The sequence below is a fragment of the Seriola aureovittata genome, chromosome 2, assembly GCF_021018895.1.
Source record: "Seriola aureovittata isolate HTS-2021-v1 ecotype China chromosome 2, ASM2101889v1, whole genome shotgun sequence".
Classification (NCBI taxonomy): domain Eukaryota; kingdom Metazoa; phylum Chordata; class Actinopteri; order Carangiformes; family Carangidae; genus Seriola; species Seriola aureovittata.
Window position 1 is genome coordinate 29,496,374 of NC_079365.1, and position 24,622 is coordinate 29,520,995.

General features: G+C 39.1%; 1 protein-coding gene across 3 annotated transcripts in view; it reads right to left on the reverse strand.

The window, feature by feature from the left end:
• Positions 1-29: 29 nt before the first annotated feature.
• Positions 30-24,622, reverse strand: part of LOC130185944 (CD276 antigen-like) — a 37,864-nt gene continuing 13,271 nt past the window's right edge. Inside the window, exons 7-9 of one of the 3 annotated variants that reach the window (XM_056402676.1) lie at positions 4,857-5,135; positions 2,207-2,302; positions 30-1,676 (exon numbers count right to left, since the gene is read on the reverse strand). In XM_056402676.1, coding sequence (XP_056258651.1) covers positions 1,660-1,676; positions 2,207-2,302; positions 4,857-5,135 — 392 coding nt within the window. In that variant the 3' untranslated portion in view covers positions 30-1,659. Of the gene's footprint in view, positions 1,677-2,206; positions 2,303-4,856; positions 5,136-15,253; positions 16,487-16,688; positions 16,815-24,622 lie in introns of those variants that run through there. The other 2 variants (XM_056402678.1, XM_056402679.1) reach the window with 2 other exon arrangements.

The window sequence follows — 24,622 nt, forward strand, 5'->3', positions numbered from 1 at the left end:
TTGAAAAAACAAAACTTTATGACATCACCTCAGACTCTGGAAGATTTTAATGAGAATTTATTTCTGCTCTTTACAATGTTTTATAAAATAAAATGATTAATTGATTACTGGAGAAAATAATCAGCAGATTAACCAATAGTTAAAATGATTGTTAGTTGCAACCTAAACAACATAAACACAAACTCACTGTCAGATAGAGACAATTCAAATATCACAGTCAACAACAGTGAACAGTTCAGACTGTAACTGAACCTGACAGACTCTGGATCAGCACCTTAACAAATTAAAAGAAGCAACATGATTGTCCCAAATAATGTCAATAACACTGATTTCAAAATAAAAGATGAGTCACATGATGTTTCACTTTAGCTACAAAATGTTTGACATTCATTTACAGCAGAGCAGCAGGTTTTACTTCAGTGACTCTGATGTTTGTGTCGATGTCCACGTCAAACACCAAGTGAACGTTTCTACTGAATCTGAATAAATTCAGGACGAACTTGAAAACATGATGAAAATGACACATGATGAAAAAGCAGAGCTGGATAATAAAACAAAGCAAATAGTAAAAATGAAGCATAAAGGTTGTAAAAGTCCTCAACAACACTGACGTCCAGACTCTTAGTCCGTCTGTGATTTTGTGTGGAAGCTGCACCAGAGTGGAAACATCTCCCTTCACACGTCAGAGACATAAACACATGATTTCTATCAGTGTCGCTGAGGAACGGTTCAATGATCATCAGTTCAGTCTGCACTAACACACACACACTCTCTGCTGCCTCCACCTTGTTCACTCCAGTCTGTCTCCATATAATAACAGCTGGACTGTAACTGCACGTCCTTCACTCTCCTCTCCATCTTCATGTGTCGTTGGTCCAGCTGTGAATTATGGGCTGTTTTTACATGTTTTGTACCTGTACATATCTTTATCAATTAAAATGTTTTTATATGAATGTTAATGAACATTTTAAGATTGACGTGCTGTATAATTGTGGACGTATTATTTCAGAGTGACTATGTAACATCTGTCTGAGGACTGCAGATGGAAAACAGCCTTTTATCCTTCAGCATATTTACAGCAGTATCTATCAAGCTGCATATTCTGCATCAAACAAAGTAAGAAATGGATTAAAACGAGCTGAACAAGCTGTGTGACGCACCAGCCTCATCACATGATGAAGGTTTTCAACATTTAAACTACAGGTGTGGGTTTTATCACGTGCTACAGAGTGATGGGTCACTGTAATCGTTCCTGGACGAATTTCAAAATAAGAGCCTGATTAGCCTGATGTTGCCTCTGTGTTTTGTTGTATATAGTCACCAGCAGGAGGAATGATTACAGCGACCAGTAACTCTCAGTGCATGTGTGGCTTTAAGTGTTTGAAGTGTGACAGAAATATGTGTCCTACGCTGCCCCCTCCTGGTCCTGCTGCAGTAAGACAGGCACTGCAGTTTATACATCAGTCTGTCATTAAACCAGACCTTCACTTCAAAATTACCTGGACTAAACAAAATGCACCAATTTACAATTTCTTCACACCTTCGGTCTAAAACTTGAACTGGTCCACACAAGAAGAAAAGCAGCAGACTGCACACACACTTCAGCAGGAAACGGCAGATGTGGAGCTGAAACCCTCCTGGTGATTCAGAGGATGTTTCTTAACCATATGTTCTGTCTGCAGGAAAGAAAAGAAAATGACTTTCTTCATCATATTCAGGCTACAACACTTAACTGTTATCAGTGTGTGAACTTTCAAACAACTGAAAATACTGAATAAAATGATGCTGTTTAGAAATGTATTAATCACAAACAGGCGTTAATATTACAGTGAACAAGTTTTACCATAGAGCTGATATTTATATCAAAATACATGGAGGCCAAGTTTAAACTACGTCCTGTCATCATCCTCTCTCCTCGACAGAAACAAAACCACATCTGTCAAAAAGATGACGCACTGGTTTAAAAGGTAAAACTCAGGGTCTCTGTTCTACAACACAAACACTGATACGATGATGAACACATGGAGGAAATGAGTCACAATCACAGCTCTGCTGAACTTAATGAACAGTCATGATAAAAGATTAAAAAATAACAAACTTGATATTTATTTTCTTCAGTTAGAACCAGAAGCCTCATAGATGGATCTCAGTGGATTTTGAATAAATCTACATAGATATATTGATTAAAATCCTTTTTTAAACTTACTTCTCCTGTGACACACGCAGACGACTCCAACAATCACAACAGCTAAAACAGCAACAGCCCAAGCAGCGATCTCTCTGGTGCCGGCGCTCTTTCCCCCTGAAATACAGAAACATATAGAGTTAAACTCAGGATTTAAGTGTGATATAAAAATATCTACAAAATATCTTCCATTGTACAAAAGGAATATAAAAATGTTTTCCAATATATGAATGTACAGCCTGATTAAATTACACAGTGTCTGCTCCACAGACGTTTATATTCATGTTGTTAAAAACTGTAGCTGCAAACTGAATGAAACTAAGCCTCATTAAATATGAACCTCACATCCTTTTCATTGACTTATACATCCAGATGTTTGTTCATATCATGTTCATACAGAATATTATATATATTATACTTTTTAGTTTCACTTCAGATTCTAATTAAAGACTAAAATATTCTCTGCACCTTTGAGTCTTTATGTTGTTTGTGATTCTTGTGACTCTGCTGCTGTAAAACTGAGATTCCTCATCAGTGTTAATGAAGCTCCGTCTCTCTGATCTAATTACAGCCAAGAAGAAGAACTTCACAGAGTCTCAGTATATTTTGGTGACGTGTGTGTTACGTTAATTCTTCAATCTCAAAACCTTTTTTCTTTTCACCTGTGGAACAGAATCGTCACTGATTCTAACGATTTCAGTCTGAATCGGCCTCATGTGGTGTTTTCATGTCTGTCCTCAGGACCAGGCTCCTCATGTACAAATGTTGCGTATGCCATCTTTCAAGCTCATGGCTGGATGTATCAAAAGTGAAATGATTGTAAGAATTTGTGTACCTTCATGCCAGCTTCATGTCTGGTGTACGCACATTTCTAATGGTTTCAGTCAATTGGTGACACTTAAGAGGCGATGCAGCGAAACTACTAACATTTCGATGACAGACGTGTGATCTGTCGGGCCACATGTCAAAACACCTACTCCTCAAAGCGTTATTGGAAACAATAACACATCCACGTGTATGCAATTAAATTAAAGCTTGCACAAAAGGATGCAATACAAGCCCTGATAACAATGGCAACTTTGGACTTAACAGAAATAGCGAAAGGCAGAAATAGAGGGGAAGGGGCGTCGTGTAGCGTAGTGTTCTAAGCAGGCGCCCCATGTGTAGAGGCTACAGTCCTCGCTGCAGTCGGCCCCGGTTCGAATCCCGCATCGGATGGCCTTTCGCTGCATGTCATTCCCCCTCTCTCTGCCTCCCTGTTTCCTGTCACTCTCCACTGTGCTGTCCATTAAAGGCATAAAAAGCCCAAAAAAATATACTTTAAAAAAAAAGAAAAAGAAAAAGAAATAGAGGGGAACAGGTATTTAGAGGCTTTAGAGATGGAGACGACGAGGAGTTACTGCCTGTTCCCTTAAGTGCTGACCACACTGGGTTTAACTGCAAAAGGGGCATTTCAGTGAGAACAGGAAGACCATTCTTTACTGTGCCAGTTGTCCTTGAGCCGTACCATGCCAGCTGTACGGGATGGGATCATCTGTATGTCACCCAGGTATATAAAGTTCCCATACAATGTAGTAGACCAGGCTGTTATTATAGTGCAATATGCACAACCGCAGCCAGAGCTACTTTCCCTGATGTAATCAGAGCGATCGACTGCACTCACACACACAGACTGATATAAAGGCACCATCAATGGATGAATTTCCTTATGTCAACAGAAAACATTTTCATTTCATAAACGTGCAAATATGTGATGCAAAAATGCGACTAATATTGTTGCAAGGTGGCCTGGATCAACTCATGATTAATTTATCCTAACGAACAGTTTGGTCAGGAACAGGCTACAAGCTGACAGGGTGAGTGATTGGTGGCTTCTTAATTCATCAGTTAAATCAATTTAAAATCAACCCCTCTGACGCAAAAGGGAAACATATCAGAGTTATTATTCCTTAATGGTTTCAGCTAGAGCTTTTTCCTGTTAAACTAGAGAATCAGTGCTTTCCGACAAGCTCTTGTTTGTGTGTGTGAGTCATTTACTTCCATCGATAAACTAATGTGTAATGTTGGAAACATTTTGGACAGCCTCACCTTTTGCCTGACTCATCTCTGCATTCCATCTACTGTGTGTCTATAGCAAACAGTGCATTGTGGATGTAAAAGGTGTGTCCAGGCATTTATACTCATTAGCATATTAAATTTGGAGCAGAGAGAGGGTGGACTGTGGTTTTTGTGCATATGCACTCAATTCCACATAATTTTGGATGTACGAAGAAAATGTGCATGGTTTCATAGATCTGAATTTCTTTTGCGCACGCAACGTTCCAGATTTGTGCATACGCCACGTTTGAGTATGAATTCTACGCAAAGGTTTGTACATGAGGCCCCAGGTCACACCAGTTGCTTCTACATCTGTTACTGGGTGTGTGTGTGAAGTTTACTACATTTTTGTATGTCCAGCTGAGTTTCTGTGTGACTGATCAGACTAATCTGAGAACTTAATACAAACTTCCTCCTCATCCTCTCATTCTTCCTCTTCTCTCTGTAGATTCATTATGTGGAATCTCAGAACAAATCTGACTCAGTCTAAACACATGTAAACATTTTTGGAAACAAAGAACACATAAATATTACAATTATTTGATTGTGAAATCAGAAATTCATTCAAACTCACCATGGACAGGGATATATGTCTCAGCATAAATCTGATGTCTGATTTCCTCCTGTGTGGATACACAGCGATAGGTGTCGGTCTTGGTCACAGTAATGTTGAGGATAATGTCGTAGCTGCCTCCTCTTTCAGAGACCTGAGGTTCTTCAGCAGGAAGAGTCTTTCCATCACTGTCCTGCCACTGGACATCAGGTTTGGGTGAAGCACCTCGAACGACACACTGCAGCTGCACCCCGTCCCGTGTTTCACCAAGTATCCTAGTGGACGGCTCTGGAGCTGCACCTGTGAACATCAACATGGACGTATGAAGAACATTTTCAGGGTCAGACATTTGATACCAGGATCTTTTAGCTCAACCCCTTTCTGCTTGTATGTGTAGATTACAGTGTGTTTAAGAGGAAAAACACATAACAGAGAGAAATAGAAAGACACAATAGAAGCCTGTCCCAAGACAGTTTGGAAGGACACAATATGCAAAATCATTGAGTTAGCACAAAATAAAAAAAAATAAAAAATATATATATATATATGCATATATATATAAGGTATGAGGATAGGGGTCTTCAAAAGCATGTCACTCTCTCTCTGTTATCATTGCTTCACTGTCAGTGAGACACTCAGTGTTCACTTTATTAGGGACACCTGTACAATCTAACACCATCCAACACAACTGTTGTGTCATGAAGTCGACTTCTATGATGCTGATCATGTTCAGTTTTCTGACACAGTCATAGAGGTGTTCATTCACTTCTATGTTTTAGCATTGAGCTCAGAGTCAGTGATGGTGTTGTACTGGACTGTGTTATATTCAGAGGTGTTCCTAATATTCTGACCCCCTCATGTTTGTAAACAGGGAGGACAGAACAATAGAAACACCTCTCAGTATAATGTAGTCCAGTACAACACCACCTTTAACTATGAGCTCAGTGACAAACACAGAATTCAATCCACACATTTCTGACAAAGTCCACACAAACTGAACATTATAAACTTTGTAAAGGTGAATTTATGGCAGAGCTGTTGGACTGAATTGCAGTAGATTGTACAGGTGTACCTAATAAAGTGTCACTGAGTGTCTCATTCTGCCAGAATGAAAACTGATCATCAGGTTTGTTGTGATTCTTCTTCTGTAGCAGCAGCAGCAGCAGCTGAATGAGCATTGTCATTTAAAACTTCACCTTTCTTCATGTTTCATCATCTCAATTCATCCTACACCCTAAAATCCACTAAGATCCATTTGAGCAACAACTGGTTTGTGTGGTTCTAAGGTGTGAGTGACTGTGTGGTGAATAGGAGGTGATTTGTGAAGCTCTAGATAAAAGCATTATCTAAATACAGCATTTATCAATTTGTTTTTCTAAGGTTTAGCTAATACACTGACTTATTGTAAATTTTAACTTTGAATATTTGTTCTTCATTGGGCAGGACAGTTTGTTTTTTCCTCTTTACCTTCTGCCCATTAACTTCGGGTCCCATAATGTCTCTATCCATTCTCACAACAAAACTTAATGAACCCTCCAGAAAAATTAAATCTGAACAGATCGAGGTGATAAACAGAATAAATGTCTACACACCTTAAGTGATGTACAATTACTGTCACGTAAAATAGAAAAACTGGAGACGGAAAGAGTGACGTCATCAGAATCAGGACTCACCTTGGATGTTTTCCTGGCTTCTGTCTTTTAACCTTATATGGCGCGGAGGTTGCATGCGACCCGAGATTTACATGTAAAACGGAATGAATAAATATGATATATATTTTCATGTTGATGGTAAACGTACATATACACGTTACACCTAATTTGAAAGCTCAGATGTTCGTTTGTTCAACGTATTTAGGAGATTTCAACAATAGTTTGCGACATTAAATATTAGAGTCTCACTTTACGGCAGTAAACCGTTAGAAATTAGCTTGCTAACCTGTGTCGCTGCAGTTAAATAACGTTTATAGCTCGTCAAACAGACGTTTAAAGACAAACTGGGCTCGTTTTAAAGAAGAACACAACAGTTCGTTCAAATTCAACCGGAAGTAAAAAATTAAAGCATAAGAGTTGATTATTTCTCTTGCGGCAAGTCAAACTTTTAAATAAACACCATGTCATATAAATACAATGCGTTGACAAAATATTTGACCAATGATGTTCAGTATCTTTGAAATCAGGAAACGCCCAGGAATAAAACTAACCAATCAGCATCATTCTAAGACCTAAAGTGACGAACCCAACGGACTATTAACTCCTTTAACCAATCAGAGGAGCGCAACTTTTCACGAACGTCAAGTACCTTTGATTGACAGCTACTCTCATCCAATAGGAAGTCAGCACCGTGAAAACACTGAGTTTGTAGCCGGTAAAATTACCTGCCTGACCATATATGGAAGTTAATGTAGTTGGACTCTCTGTGGTGGAGGGACACCGACACAACAGAGAAACTTTATTATCAGTCAAAAGAGACACGATTCAATGAAACTAAATATGTAAATCTTCATCTAAATATTAACAACAGCTTCTTTTAGTCAACTTTAACATTTAGGGACATTTTTCAGAGTCATAAAAGACATTTATCTTCATTATTTGGTGACTTTGGAGAGGTTTTATAAAGCTCTGTAGTCATCTGATGGAGATGCTCTGTACTGCACTTTCTGAAATATCTCAGAGACACTTCTGTCTATCAATGTGAAATTTGGTACAAATGTTGTAAACAAGTTGATGAAGAGCTCCTGTGAATTTCAGCCTCATAGCTCTTATTCTGACTGATTTATTGTATTCGAAATATGACGTAAAAGGAAAAGAAGAAGAGAACTTCTATTTTATCCTGTTTAATCCTTCATCAGTTCAAGTGTCTCAGAGCTGTAAGTAAGATCAACACAGCTGATGAAACCTCTGACAGTTTGCTTTACAGTGATGCAGTGGAAATGCATCAGTTCCTCCTGGTCTTGGTATTATACACAGTTTAAAATGGGAAGGTGTTAAGAGACAGAAATGCACATAATTAAAATGAACCCTAACAGGTTAAGGGACCATCTAAAAGGCAAAAACAAAACAAATGTTAGTTTGTGTGATATTATCAACTAAGCAGACAGGTAACAGAAACAGGAATTTATTACACATCATCTAAAACTGATTTGACAAACGTCTTAGTTTAAGCTGCTCAAACATTCACAGACTCGACTGGTTTGTGTTTCTCCAGACGAGTTAAAGCCGAAGTTTGTTTGAAATAAACTAGTTTGTTCAACGTGTCGTCTGAAGGGAATAAAACCTGAGACGTGATAATTGTTCAAATACTGAGAACTGATAATCTTTCACACCTGGCCAATCTCTGTGTGAAGAGGGTGAACTTCACAGATTGTTGGTTTTGGGAAGTTACAGAATGTGTTGGACACAGACGCCGCCCAGTTTAACTTTAGAAATGTGTAGTAGGAGGCGTTTAAGATGCTCAGCACATTGAAGCTGTTACAGTCAGAGTCAGAAGAGATGAAGTCTGAGCGTGGACACTGAACGTTGATTGAGCACGACGACATCATCTACAACGTGTCACAAATATCAAACGTTTGATACAAAGGGAATCAGTCCAGATGTGACTGCAGCACTGTGGGGACAAGGTCCTGCCAGATGTGTATTCTGACTATTTGATGAAAGTCCATGTGGGACTCTTAAACCCGTCTCACCTGTAAATAATCAGCTGTGTTATGAAAGCACTCACCAACAAGAAGCTTCGTGAGGAATTTTTGATTTGGAAGATGTTTAAATTCACAGGTGTAGTCTCCACTGTCAGCCACCTTCGTGTTTCTGATCTTTATGGAGGCGTCGCCATTCTTCAGTTTCTCAGGAAAATGAGAGACACGACCTTTGAACTGCTCATATTGACCTGATAGTCTGGCACTAGAAGAAGTGCCAGCATCATACAGATACACCTCCGTCTGATTGTCTTTCTTCCACATAAAGCGCTTTGACTCAATGTTCCCTGTGATGTTACAGGGTAAAGTCACATCACTCCCTTCTTTCACTTTGATCTCTGGTCCTGGAAGATAAAAACATGTATTAATCAGTATGTTTACCTGCAGGGTAATTAAGTGAAGACAGACGTGTCAGTTGTTAAAACAAAACATCAACTGATGATAAAACAAGAAAGTTAGATTGTCCTCAGAAAATCCTCTGAACTGTCAGACTGTATATTTACACTTGTTCCTTCCTTCCTTCCTTCCTTTCTTTCTTTCTTTCTTTCTTTCTTTCTTTCTTTCTTTCTTTCACATATATTTAGGAGTTTTTATCTTTTATACTTTTTGAACAACATTTAAAAAAAGAAACATCTGTCTTTTGTCTGTTTGCAAATAAAACTAGAGCTTTTATTTTGACAATGTTCCTCAGCTTCCTGGTATTAACACATTTTAATGACAAAGACGTGTTGAACAAGAAGACGGAGAAAAACAGACTGAAGAAGAGAAAGTTCCTTCATCCTGAAGGTGTTAGAAAGAGCATTTCTGAAGGAGAAATTGTGCATGTATGAGACTTCATAAGGAAAACTCTTTTCTGTCCCTTTAGCTGTTTAATTATTTCATTTCATTGTATTAATTGTGAATCAACAGTTGCTGAATAAACAGGTTTACATCCACAGATGTCCGTCATCATCAGAGTTTCTGTCCACTGGCTCCACCGAGGGGATTCATCCTTTCATTACAATGTTTTTCATTTACTGGATTCTGGAAAAGCTCACTGATTGAAAACCTGAGTCTTTGTTTAACCAACATATTATAAATCCTCACAATCACCATCTTTGATTTTGGTTTACATTGTGAAAATCTTTTGAAATAGAGTCTCAATTAAAGAGAAATAGAAATTTCCTCATAATCCTCTGAAAACACTTTGTCCTTTTGGCTGGAGGAGAACTGAAAGAGAAACAAGTTCTCTAAATGTTTAATGGTCAAGATTTCCTGAAAGTGTTTATCTAACAGTTTCCAAATAATTCCCATGACCCCTCCACCTTAGTCTCAGTGTCTCTGTCAAGATTTCCCGCCTTCTGTCCGACCAATATCAACATCTACAGCATCAAACACAGAAACATATTCTCACTTTGTCCTCACACTCAGGAGACTTCAGGTCGTCTCCAGAGTAAAACGTCACTAAAACATATTTCCTGCAGGACTTTGACAGAAACACAGACATCAGAGAATCAGTTTCCTGGACCTCTGTGTTTACGACACTTCCAGAGGTCCTTGAAGTCACCGTAGACCTCTGTCTTATTATAGTTCTCTACATCGAACCCTCTGATGTCTGTTCGTTGAACTTAATTAAAACATCAGAGAAGTCGTCTCATCAACTGATCTGAATCAGCTGTTTGTGCCCGACTGCATTCATACGTTGCCATGGTGATTTTAATTACTTCGTTTCTCAGGCGGACACAACCTTACAAACACTGGACAATGGAGTTGAAGGCCTTTAACGAGATCACTAGTTCAGTTAGTTCAGTCTCACTCATTTTAGCTCAGCTTCAATTTAAAGTTGAGATGTGACATCACAGACAAGTTGATGTTGAAATGATTTCTGTTGTTACAGCTGTTTGTCCGTTGGTGATGAGTTCAAATGTTAGCAGCACCTACATTTGCTCTACAGACTCTGCCCTGGATTGTTTCAGGAATGATGTTGGTGGACTCTGGACCTCATGCCAGTGTCCTCGTCCCTGATCAGAGGGGGTTCAAAGGTCAAAGGTCAAGGTCATGGTGACCTCACAAAACAGTTTTGGCCTAGAGAACGCAATATCTCTGTAAAGCCTTGAAGGAATTTCTTCAAATTTGGTAAAAACATTCACCTGGACTCATTTTGGTGGCTAAAGGTCAAAGTTCAAAATATGTATGAGAACTGGTTAACTGTCCAATTACAGTTAAGATTAGATTTGTGAGAATTAGATAATTACTGTCATTTAATAAATAGTGACTTTTATTATAGTTCTGTAACTTTTAAAATTCAGACTCACATAGTGACTGACACACTGTGCCTTTAAAAAAAAAAAAAATATATATATATATATATATATATATATATCTCACCACATGTAGAGGCCTGGTCATGTGAGGAAGAGCTTGAACTTGTTAAATTGCAAAGTCTTGAATTCTTTCATTATCAAACAGCATGAAGGAACTGAGAGGGTAAAACCAGGAAACAACAAATCTTCATCTCTGCAAAGACCAGAAGTGAGAAAACATGTGAGCGACGCCCTGCACCTGTTTTACTTAAAATATCCATTAAATACACTTGATCTGAAATTAAGGGTGGATTCTTATAATTACAATCATAATTATTAGTTTAATATGTGTTTTGGACATTTTCTATTAGATAAATCCATTAATGTATTTTCTGTAACATTAATAAAATACAAGACTTTTATGCAAAGTTACACATAAAAACTCTAATTATGATTAATATGATCTAAAATTAACATTATTGTTGCACTGAGCCTGATCACCAGTTTCACAACAGTATTTTGACATTTTTTTAAAAAAGGTTAATCAAATGGATGGTTTTATTATTTTATTACATTAAATACCAATTAAATATCCAATATTTTTACATGAAATTATAAAATAAAATCCAACTAATAAATTCACTTGTTTTTAAGAAAAGAAAGAACACACCCTCCACCCCTCAACTTTCTACGGTTCTTATTTCTTTGAGGTTACTTACATCTCAATAAATACAATAAATAAAAATGATCAATAAATCTCTCAGCGACTCTCAGGCAGGAGCTGCAGCCACATTTCATATTTCATCAGATATTTCAGCGCCCACAGTTCAGTTATGTTTACCAGTAAATCATCAGTTTTGATTTCTCTGAAGTAAACTTTCGGAAGTAGTGACGACACCCTGCACATCCGCTGACAGGTATATGTTCAAAAACTGCACAGATCATTAAACGATTGTAATGGATCAAAAGGATCCTGCAATTAAAACCCTTCACCTGTGTTGTAGAGGCTGATGTTTCAATATTGATCTGTGCTAATTATCAGTTTTCATATTATATCAACCTACTTTTTTTTTTAACTAAGATGCTGATGTAACAGGTGCACGTGTTTCCATTATCAGACTCAATAATAAATATACAGATTTTTCAGCCAGTAACACAGAAAAGAAATAAAGTTGATTATCAGTCTAAAGTTTTCTTACGGTTTACATCAGCAAACGTTGTTCCAGACCAGGTCAGGACACAGAGACACAGCAGAGGAAGACGCTCCATAGTTCTCGATGTCGTCTAAACACTGATCATCGCTGTTGCATCTCTGCAAGCCACACTTCACGGTTTCTCAGCTTCCGGGACACGTCCTTCACAATAGCTGCATTTCCCCTGCTACTATGACATTAGACCAAAAAACTGAACAAAGTACAGTGAAAATACCTCTCATCAGCACTTCTGAGGAAAATGAATAAATGTCTGACAAGGTTTATCTGACTTAAATACTGTTCAATGCGAATATTTAAGACTGTAAATCTGCTGCTCAGAGGAAGTTTCACAAACCACAACTTCCTCTGTTGAAATCCAGTTACTTATCTTTTACCCTCCAGTTATACTATAACTGCCATTGGTTGGCATGGTGGGGCAGTGGTTACCACTGTCACCTCACAGTGAGAATGTCCTGGGTTTGAACCCGGGGCCTTTCTGTGTGGAGTTTGCATGTTCTTCCTGTTCCTGCGTGGGTCCGGCCTCCTCCCACAGTCCAAAGAGTCCACATTAGGTTTATTGGTGACTCTAAATTGCCCATAGGTGTGAATGAGAGTGTGTCTGGTTGTTTGTCTCTATACGTCAGCCCTGCGTTGTACTCGGCCCCTCACCCAATGTCAGCTGGGATTGGCTCCAGCCCACCGTGACCCTGTAAGGATAAGCAGTATAGCTAATGGGTGGATATAACTACCATTCATAGGCTGTTAGTATAGAGCAGTTGACTGTCTGTGTAAGTTTGTATGAGGATTACCTTAACCTACTTTAAAATTTGTGACACCTTTATTATTATTGTTCATAATAATAATAAAGGTGTCACAAATGTTGACACGTTTATTATTATTATTGTTCATAATAATAATAATAATAATAATAATAATAATTAGGGCTGTCCCAAACGATTATTTTTTTAAATGATTAACCTAGCAATTATTTTTTTAATTATTCGACTAATCTAAAGATTATTTTTTTTATTAACCTAACAGTAATTTTATTGCAATTATTTTCAAGTTAGTCATTTGATATAACAATTTGCCCCGTCCAACATCTTGACTCGCTGCACCAGGGTGCTTTCTCTTTATGTGCTCGTGCATGACTGTCGTGCTAGAGAGATATGCCAGATGCACTTTGCAGAGTCAGCAGACTACCGCACCGTTGGTGTCAAGATTAAAGTATTCCCAAACTTTGGAGGACCGTGTACGAGCCTTTCTTGCCGCGTGTTGCTCCACACGCTCCGTCGAACTGCTGGTAGACGCCGCCGTGTTGTTCAAATAGATTACACAGACGAAATCATTCACGTAGTCAATGACTTCAATTACGTCACCGCGTTGTCCCAGTCCGTGCGCTGCGCTTGTATCCGGGTAAACCAAAGACGATGGATATAAACGGTCCCATTAGAAAGTTCCGGTTTTGTTCTATGAACATTTACTCTGTGTGGTTTTACACGACGCGTCGACACTAAAATTCCACGTCGAATAATTTTTATAATCGACAACGTCGATTACGTCGGATAATCGTCCCAGCCCTAATAATAATAACAAAAACAACAACTTTATGGAGCACCTTTAACAACAGAGTTTACAAAGTGCTTTGACAACCAAGCAAATTTGATTTGTGAAAACACAAACTAATAATGAATGTATAGGGTTTTAATCAGCCTGCTGTTAGCAGCAGGTGAATGAACACAAGTAGTTTATTATTTAAATGGTTTCATTTACTTACAAGTGCTGATCAAATGAAGCCGCATTGGAAACATCCATTGAGAGGAAAAGCTGCAGTGCAGTCAGAGGTCCAGTGAAGCTAACAGGCTAGGCTATGAAAACCTAGCTAAGCCAGTGTAGGTGCAGAGTGATGTCACACAGGCTCAATCTGGTGCGACACATTAAATGAAGGTTTTCTGAAAAGTACAAAAAATATCACTTTAGGTTTACAGTCGCTACACAGCGTTATCTGCTTCCATCTTGAACACATTCACTTACCTTTAACATTAGTTCAACATAACACGATATTCTTCATAACAGTCGCATTAACGGTCAACAGTCACAACAGGGTCTCCCTCATCTGAGGGCTCGTTGTCTTGACAACCGTCCGCGCTCTGATTACTGCAATGGCGGCCATGAACTTTACATTAGCTGCTAACTGGCTAACTTTTACCGTCGACACAGTCGCTAATAAACATTTAGAGAACAGAACTTAACACAGTGTCACAGAACAACATTGGAAACATCCAGGACACCGAGCTAACATCTCCATCTTACCTGCAAAGTGCAAAAATATCCCTTTAGGTTCACAGTCGCTACACAGCTTCATCTGCTTCCATCTTGTTCACAGACTTTCTCAGTCTGAACTGCTCACGTTAGACTTCACTTCTTCTTAGGTGTTTTTTTGGCGGTTGGTGAACCAACTTATAGATACATAACCGCCACTGACTGGACTGGACTGTGGATCAGGAGATTATGCAAGAAAAAAACACTATATTCTTTTGACTAAGTCAGTTTCGTTTATAGATTTAATAATGTCACTATTTCTCCTTCTCTCAAAGTTCAAACTTGTGACGTTCCCTGGAAATATTCTCCCCACATAGTGATACTGACTCCTACTGAGCTGCTGCCTAATGACAATGGTAATGAATACACTACCCTTAATTCTGACGACCATGACCACTTTCTCCACATAAACTCATAGATAACACATTAATGATGATCGGATCTTCAAGCGCTTAAAATGTAGAAATATTTCAACCGAATTATGTGAATTGCAGATATTTTATTTCTTCACTTGAAGAAGAAAAGTGGCGGAGCGTCGTTCCGGTGGCTCCGGCAGCTCTACACCGACGGTAGTGACTCACCGGAGGCTTCTTTTCAACCAGGGAGGAGGTTTATTTATCTCATGACAACAACATGAAGCCAAACGGCTAACAACTGTTGTATCCTCCGGACAACAGCGACACATTTCTTCTTCTACACATTTAAAGTCGCACTGGCTACAGTTCATATGTTACTACAGCGCCCTCTGATGGACGAGCCTTTAATAACCTCAGTTCCACTTCACAGCTTCTCTCTCTGCTCTTTGTCTTCACGTCACTTTCTTTTCTAAAGTGAAGCCGCATTTTCGACCGTTGACGTCGGTCCATCTTTCACACTGTTGTGACGTCAGCCATGCTAGCAAACAAACAGAACAGTCACAACAAACACTTTGATATTTTTACTGTTTTATTCAAACTGTTGGACAGAAATGATGAAGCTCTGCCTGAAATTACATGACACCCTGAAACTGCGTCATCAGCTGACAACATAAACACAAACTCACTGTCAGATAGAGACAATTCAAATATCACAGTCAACAACAGTGAACAGTTCAGACTGTAACTGTACCTGACAGACTCTGGATCAGCACCTTAACAAATAAAAACAAGCAACACATGATTGTCCAAAATAATGTAAAGCAACAAAAAAACAGATTTCATAATAACAAATAAAAGTCACATTATGTTTCACTTTAGCTACAAAATGTTTCACATTAATTTAAAGAGTTTATTGATCATTTCAAGTCACCTGATCATCACCTGATCAAACTGTCACCATGGTAACTGCAGTCTGTCTGCTTGTTTCTGTCACCAATCTGTCTCTATGTAACTGACCACTGTGTAATGCTAACGCTGGACCTGCATGTGGCTCTACTTTTAATAACAACAATAACTTTATGTATAAAGCACTTTTCAGAACAGAGTTACAAAGAGCTGCACAGACGTCAGAACAAAAGAAAGTAATAAAAGACACGGAGAAGAGACGGAAAGAGTTGATCAGCAAGGAAAACATAACAGGGAAAATTAAAAATATGTTAAAACAATGAATCAATAAAGTGGAGAAAGGAAATAAAATCAAAAGTAAAAACCAAAATAAAACCATCTTTACTGTGTAAGACCCACAGTCATTCATATTCAGGTCCATATTAAACAAACCAGTAAATTAATTCATGACCTCATCACCAGATTCACATCTGCACTGGATCCTTCTGTAAAACCACATTTTATATCAGTGATGATGTTTTGAGGAATAATTATACTGCTAATTAATATATGAAACTGTTGGTATTTTTTTAACTTATTTTGACAATATTACCAAGGCAACTAGAGCAGGTTAAGGCACAGCCAAGATTAGATAAATTATAATATTGTAGAGTTCAGGTCAGACTGTTTAGAGTCATTTTGAAGACGAGGGAGGACGTAAAAAAACCTGCTGCCATATGTCCAGTTTACATCTAATGTAACAAAAAGCTTCAAATAAAATCAAGAAGAAACATGATGGAAATCTGACATTTCTGTTTGTTTCATGTGTTAATGTGATGAAGGCTCCAGCCTCATCATCCTCACTCCTCACAGATCTGATGTTTTCATCTCTTCACTAAAAGTGACGTTTAAATCCCACCTGCAGGAGGGAAAACAAAATTATACTCAGGAAAATCCAGGTGAGCTGATCTCACCCTGAGAGTAAATAACAACAGAACGCTGCTCGTCTGAGAAGATGAACACAACTGTCAGACTCTGAACATCAGATACATGAAAACACTTTGTTGTTTTGTTCTTTCTTCATTATGGAAATGTTGAGACAATAAATTATTTAAACTAACCTGGATTAGGGATGCAGCACTTCTTTATCAGCACAAATAGAACAATACCAACAACAGCACCAACTAGTAAAAGAGTCCCAACAACTGCACCAACAACAGCACCGACACCATGTCCAGTGTGACTCTCTGGAACAGAAAACACAGAAAGTCAATGTGAGACTCAGAGTGTAACTTCACATCATGTCCATCAGACTGGACGTCACAGCTTCACAAAGAGAACAACTAACTGTGTTCATGCTCCTATGATCTACAGTGATGAGCAGATGAAAACAGCACTGGGATGAATGTCACCAGGCACAGTGATGTCAGCACGGATCTCACGGCCTCTTTCCTCCTGCTCGGCTGCACGGCTGAGAGCTGGGTTCTGGTTCTGGTCTCAGTAGTGAGGAGGGTGATGCTGCAGCTTCCTCCTCTGTCTGAGACGTGTTGTTCATCAGTAGGAAGGTGTTTGAATCACTGTCCTGCCACCTCCACTTTAGGCTGTTTACATCTGACTTCTGCTTCACTCCTGCTGTGTCTGAGATCTGAAACTGTGTGTGACAATCTGTCTCCAGCCCAGGTTTTCTACACCCTGAGCCCAGGCTGTGATGGACTCTGGATCACCTCTTGTCAGCACATCTTCATCTCATGATAGTTGTTGTTACAGCCAGTACTGATGAGCTTTGTTAAACAGATCAGCCTCTGAGCCCAGGCTGTGATGGACGTATGGAAACGAGTGAAGTGGTGAACATGAGTTAACTCCTGGTTTCAGGTTCAGACAGAGGAGGATGATCAGTGACCAGATGTAGAAACAGCTTCACTCTTGTTTTCTTTTCCATTTTCTCTTCAAGTCAAAACCTGATGTTGGACTTTAAGGAAGTTCTGCTTGTAAACAAGCAAAGCAACAACCTGCAGCAGCTGATGAAGCAAGTGTCTCTACAACATGTTGGTCATACAGGAGCCTCACTGCAGCACAGTGGCTGAACATCACATTTACCAATGATTTCAGTCTGAATCGGCCTCATGTGGTGTTTTCATGTCTGTCCTCAGGACCAGGTCACACCAGATGTTTCTACATCTGTTCCTGGGGCTGTGTGTGAAGTTTCATACATTCCTGTGTGAGCAGTATTTCCTCCTCATCCTCATTCTTCCTCTTCTCTCTGTAGATTCATCAAGTCTCAGAACAAATCTGATTCAGTCTGAATTATATTCAGAGGTGTTCCTAATATTCTGACCCCCTCATGTTTGTAAACAGGGAGGACAGAACAATAGAAACACCTCTCAGTATAATGTAGTCCAGTACAACACCACCTTTAACTATGAGCTCAGTGACAAACACAGAATTCAATCCACACATTTCTGACAAAGTCCACACAAACTGACCATTATAAACCTTGTAAAGGTGAATTTATGGCAGAGCTGTTGGACTGAATTGCAGTAGATTGTACAGGTGTACCTAATAAAGTGTCACTGAGTGTCTCATGCTGTCTGAAAGGATTTTCTCTTGTCCACCTAATGAATGACTGACTCAGGGTAAAAGGTCAGAGTGAGGCCCTGGGTCTCTGTGTCCCAGCTACTGCACTAAATCTTACAGGCCTTGAGCTGCTGAGGCGGCTCCTCCAGATGAAGCTGTGGTTTGATGCTGCTGGTGCCAGGGCTGATAACAGGAGACCTTGGATGGTCACTAACAGGTGGCTGGGTGCACTTGGGCGCGTATAGTCATGTTTCCTTGTTTATGGTTAATGAAACCAATAATGTTTTCACACATCCATCTTCTCCCTCTTCTTCTAGATATTTGACCAATTATGGAGTGTAAGCTTTCTCTAGTATTCTCTCTAAGTGTATAAAGACTATTTCCAGGGGTTTCTGCTTCAGATTTGAGGTGACACCATGAACAGAAGCCTGTATTGATGATTCTTCCTTTCATTTTGATCAAGCATCAATAAACATCCTCAGCAGAAGACATCCTGGACTCCAGCGCTCTTTCTTCACCATCGATGATAAGAATTTCCCTAACAATGCTGAGTGTGTGTGTGTGTGTGTGTGTGTGTGTGTGTGTGTGTGTGTGTGTGTGTGTGTGTGTGAGGTGAATTGTGAAGCTCTAGATAAAGGCAGTGTTTTTCACAAACATCCTAGTTTAAGCTGCTCAAACATTCACAGACTCGACTGGTTTGTTTCTCCAGACGGGTTAAAGCCGATGTTTGTTTGAAATAAACTAGTTTGTTCAACGTGTCGTCTGAAGGGAATAAAACCTGAGACGTGATAATTGTTCAAATACTGAGAACTGATAATCTTTCACACCTGGCTAATCTCTGTGTGAAGAGGGTGAACTTCACAGATTGTTGCTTTTGGGAAGTTACAGAATGTGTTGGACACAGACGTCGCCCAGTTTAACTTTAGAAATGTGTAGCAGGAGGCGTTTAAGATGCTCAGCACATTGAAGCTGTTACAGTCAGAGTCAGAAGAGATGAAGTCTGAGCGTGGACACTGAACGTTGATGAGCACGACGACATCATCTACAACGTGTCACAGATACTGAACGTTTGATACAAAGGGAATCAGTCCAGATGTGACTGCAGCGCTGTGGGGACAAGGTCCTGCCAGATGTGTATTCTGACTATTTGATGAAAGTCCATGTGGGACTCTTAAACCCGTCTCATCTGTAAATAATCAGCTGTGTGATGAAAGCACTCACCAACAAGAAGCTTCAGGAGGAATATTTGATTTGAAAGATGTTGAAATTCACAGGTGTAGTTTCCACTGTCAGCCACCTTCGTGTTTCTGATCATTATGGAGGCGTCGCCATTCTTCAGCTCTCCAGGAAAATGAGAGACACGACCTTTGAACTGGTCAGATTGACCTGATAGACCCTGACCGGAATAAGAGCCGTTATCATACATGAACACCTCCTTCTGATCGTCTGTCTTCCACTCAAAGCTCTTCTTCGTAATGTCCTCTGTGATGTTACAGGGTAAAGTCACATCACTCCCTTCTGTCACTTTGATGATCTCTGGTTCTGGAAGATAAAAACATGTATTAATCAGTATGTTTACCTGCAGGGTAATTAAGTGAAGACAGACGTGTCTGTTGTTAAAACAAAACATCAACTGATGATAAAACAAGAAAGTTAGATTGTCCTCAGAAAATCCTCTGAACTCTCAGACTGTATATTTACACTTGTTCCTTCCTTCCTTTTCTTTCTTTCTTTCTTTCCTTCTTTCACATATATTTATCATTTTCTATCTGGAGTTTTTATCTTTTATACTTATTGAACAACATTTAAAAAAAGAAAGAAACATCTGTCTTTTGTCTGTTTGCAAATAAAACTAGAGCTTTTATTTTGACATTGTTCCTCAGCTTCCTGGTATTAACACATTTTAATGACAAAGACGTGTTGAACAAGAAGAGGGAGAAAAACAGCCTGAAGAAGAGAAAGTTCCTTCATCCTGAAGGTGTTAGAAAGAGCATTTCTGAAGGAGAAATTGTGCATGTATGAGACTTCATAAGGAAAATACTCTTTTCTGTCCTTTTAGCTGTTTAATTATTTCATTTCATTGTGTAATAGCAACTTTCATCTGTTCATCTAATTTCCAATATTGCCATTACTTGCACAGGAGGGGCAGCAGTTGTCTTTACGCAGACCCAAAAGACAGAATCAATGTCCAGTCAATCCTTGCAGGTTTAATTGTCGTTGACATAATGCCGAAGGTTTCAAACATACCACTTTTTCCTCTACAGGCGTTGTTCCTTTGTCCTCTCTGCCTCAGGTCTGGTGAAAACTTGTGTGCCCTCCCACTTCCTGTGCCTACCTACTTCCTCCCACCTATACCCAACATATATCCTGTGTGTGTCTCCCATTACTGCCACCGTGTGTCCAAATCAATAATGAAATCTAAAGCCAAAATAAAAAATAATAAAAATAATATAATCTGCCAACACTAACTAAAACTGCTCCTACACATTGTATTAATTGTGAATCAACAGTTGCTGAATAAACAGGTTTACATCCACAGATGTCCGTCATCATCAGAGTTTCTGTCCACTAGCTCCACCGAGGGGATTCATCCTTTCATTACAATGTTTTTCATTTACTGGATTCTGGAAAAGCTTCTGACTGAAAACCTGAGTCTTTTTTTAACCAACATATTATAAATCCTCACAATCTCCATCTTTGATTTTGGTTTACATTGTGAAAATCTTTTGAAATAGAGTCTCAATTACAGAGAAATAGAAATGTCCTAATTTCCTCATTTTGTGTGTGTGTGTGTGTGTGTGTGTGTGTGTGGTGTGTGTGTGTGTGTGTGTGTGTGTGTTTGTGTGTGTGTGTGTGTGTGTGTGTGTGTGTGTGTGTGTGCCTGAAGTCTCTTCAGTAAAATTCACTAAAACATTTTTCCTCCAGGACCTTGACGTCAGAGAATCAGTTTCCTGGACCTCTGTGTTTACAGCTCTCTCTAGATCTCTATCTCTCTCATCTGATCTCAATCAGCTGTTTGTGCCCGACTGCGTTCAGAGGTTGCCATGGTGATTTTAATTACTTAGTCCCTCGGGCGGCCACAACCTTATAATATATATATTTCTGAAACACCTTGACGGAAGTTCTCCAAATTTGGCACAAACATTCACTAGGAGTCAAGGATGAGCTGATTCGATTTTGGGGGTCAAAGGTCACGATGGCCCCATAAAATGCGGTCTTGGCCTAGTGAACGCAATATCTCAGTAACGCTTTGAGGGAATTTCTTCAAATTTGGTAAAAACCGTCACCATCAGATTTTGGTGGTCAAAGGTCAAAGGTCAAAGTCACAGTGACCTCTCAAAACATGATTTTGGCCCTGTGAACATGATAACTGCAGAACTTCACATTCGGCACAAATGTTTCAGCCATAACTCTTCACTCAGCAATCATCATAACATTTCACATAAATGGTGAATATTTCATGTGACTCTGGATCAACAGGGATGTAATCTGAAACTAGTCTGAGTGGCCGAGGCAGAAAACCACGAGGTGGTGAAAACTCTTAAATATGTGGCGGACACAGTGATTCCTGTTTCCTCCTGATTTTCTGACTGGAGTCACTGAGGCAGTTGATGAAACTCCTGCCACTTTGTTTCTACAATAAATGTGTTTTTATCAGTTTATAACATATGAGGATTGTTTAACTGTCAAATCACAGTTTTATCATTGAAAAGTCACAATCACTGTCATTTCACTGATGGTGACTTTTATTATAGTTTTATATTAGAGTTCTGTGACTTTTAAAAGAAAAAAAATCTAACCACATGTCGAGGCCTGGTCATGCACCATTTATTTAAAAATACAGTAAAAGTGCGATAATTATAATTTGGTAACAGACAACTGTAAACAACACTGCAATACTACAGCAACGCTCAAGTGTTTCCTTCTGAAAAACAGATAATAATGGGAAATAAATAAATAAATACATAAATAAATAAAATATTGAATTAAAAGAAAATTCAGTAAAAAGAACTGGTAAACTGGAGTTTAAAGTGAAATCATGAAGACCACCGTCACTTTTCTCTTCATGCTTTTGGGTTTAAACAAAGAAATTGTGAAGGACGGATCATGTTCAGCAATGAATCACAGACACGGTCCGTCATTGATGACTGAGTGTCAACCGTAACTGTCGCTCCCGGTGACGTAGTTGTATGTAGGAGCGCGCGGACAGCAGCTTTATGAGAGAGATTATTTTCCTATTTCACCGCTGGTGGCAGAAGCAGCTTCCTCCTGCTCACTGTGCAGAAACCAGCGCCGGCTCCTTCAGGCCGCTGGACTCTACACTGCCAGTGATGCCAAGACCCGCCCCCCTCTGCTTCTGATTGGCTAGTGAAGTTATGTTCAGCGCGAGAGCTGCTTTCCTCTCATACCATTGGTGGATGAACTTCATTATCTCGAACATGATAAACCGCGTCCATTAAAAGTGTATTTAACTTTTCATTTTTTCACTCACAGCGTTTCGCCCATGGATGTTTTATAAGAATAATTATAATATAATACTTATATGTGGTGATGTAATAAGAATACTTATAATATAATAATTATAATATGTAGTGATGTAATGAAAATACCGGTACTTATAATACACCCATGGTTACGCCGGAGATCAGTATACTTTACCCTGCACATGATCTTTAACACATGATCTGAAATTAACGGCGGTTCTTGTAATTACAATCACAATTATAAGTTTAATATGTGTTTTGGACATTTTCTATTAGATAAATCCATTAATTTATGTTCTGTAACATTAATAAAATACAAGACTTTTATGCAAAGTTACACATAAAAACTCTAATTATGACGTACATGATCTAAAAACAGTGTTGGTGCACTGAGCCTGATTACCAGTTTCACAACTCTCTTTGAGGTTACTTACATCTCAATAAATACAATAAATAAAAATGATCAATAAATCTCTCAGTGACTCTCAGGCAGCAGCCACAGCCACATTTTATATTTCATCAGATATTTCAGTTCAGTTTTGTTCACCAGGAGATTTCTCTGAATTGATGTTTGGTTGATGCAGGAAGTGGAGACAGCCGCTCCCTGTGTGTTTAAGAAACTGCGCAGTTCAGTTACACAGTGGATCAGAAGGATCCTGTAATTAAAACCCTTCACCTGTGTTGTAGAGGCTGATGTTTCAATATTGATCTGTGCTAATTATCAGTTTTCATATTACATCAACCGACTTTTTTTAAACTAAGATGCTGATGTAACAGGTGAACGTGTTTCCATTATCAGACTCAATAATAAATATACAGATTTTTCAGCCAGTAACACAGAAGAGATTTAAAGTTGATTATCAGTCTAAAGTTTTCTTACGGTTTACATCAGCAAACGTTGCTCCAGACCAGGTGAGGACACAGAGACACAGCAGAGGAAGACGCTCCATAGTTCTCGATGTCGTCCAAACACTGATCATCGCTGTTGCATCTCTGAAAGCCACACCTCACGGTTTCTCACCTTCCGGGACGCATCCTTCACAATAGCTGCATTTCCCCTGCTACTATGACATTAGACCAAAAAACTGAACAAAATACAGTGAAAATACCATTCCTCAGCACTTCTGAGGAAAATGAATAAATGTCTGACAAGGTTTATCTGACTTAAATACTGTTCAGTGTGAATATTTAAGATTGTAAACCTGCTGCTCAGGGGAAGTTTCGCAAATCACAACTTCCTCTGCTGAAATCCAGCTACTTATCTTTTACCCTCCAGTTATACTATAACTGCCATTGGTTGGCATGGTGGTGCAGTGGTTACCACTGTCACCTCACAGTGAGAAGGTCCTGGGTTTGAACCCGGGGCCTTTCTGTGTGGAGTTTGCATGATCTTCCTGTTCCTGCGTGGGTCCGGCCTCCTCCCACAGTCCAAAGAGTCCACATTAGGTTTATTGGTGACTCTAAATTGCCCATAGGTGTGAATGAGAGTGTGTCTTGTTGTTTGTCTCTATACGTCAGTCCTGCGTTGTACTCGGCCCCTCACCCAATGTCAGCTGGGATTGTCTGCAGCCCACCATGATCCTGTAAGGATAAGCAGTATAACTAATGGGTGGATATAACTACCATTCACAGGCTGTTAGTATAGAGCAGTTAACTGTCTGTGTGTAAGTTTGCATGAGGATTACATTAACCGACTTTAAAATTTGTGACACCTTTATGATAATTATTGTTCATAATAATAACAACAACAATAACAACAACAATAACAACTTTATGGAGCCCCTTTAAAAAACACTTTACAAAGTGCTTTGACAACAGAGAAAATTTGATTTGTGAAAACACAAACTAATGACTGGAGCTGGTTTGATGTGGTCTAGAGAAAAGCAGTGAAATCTCCCTTTTTTGTGTTTTCACATATAGAATAAAGGTCTCACAGATTTAAAAGAGGGTTTCAGACAGTGTTAAAGGTTTAACTCTCTTAGACTGACTAACAGATG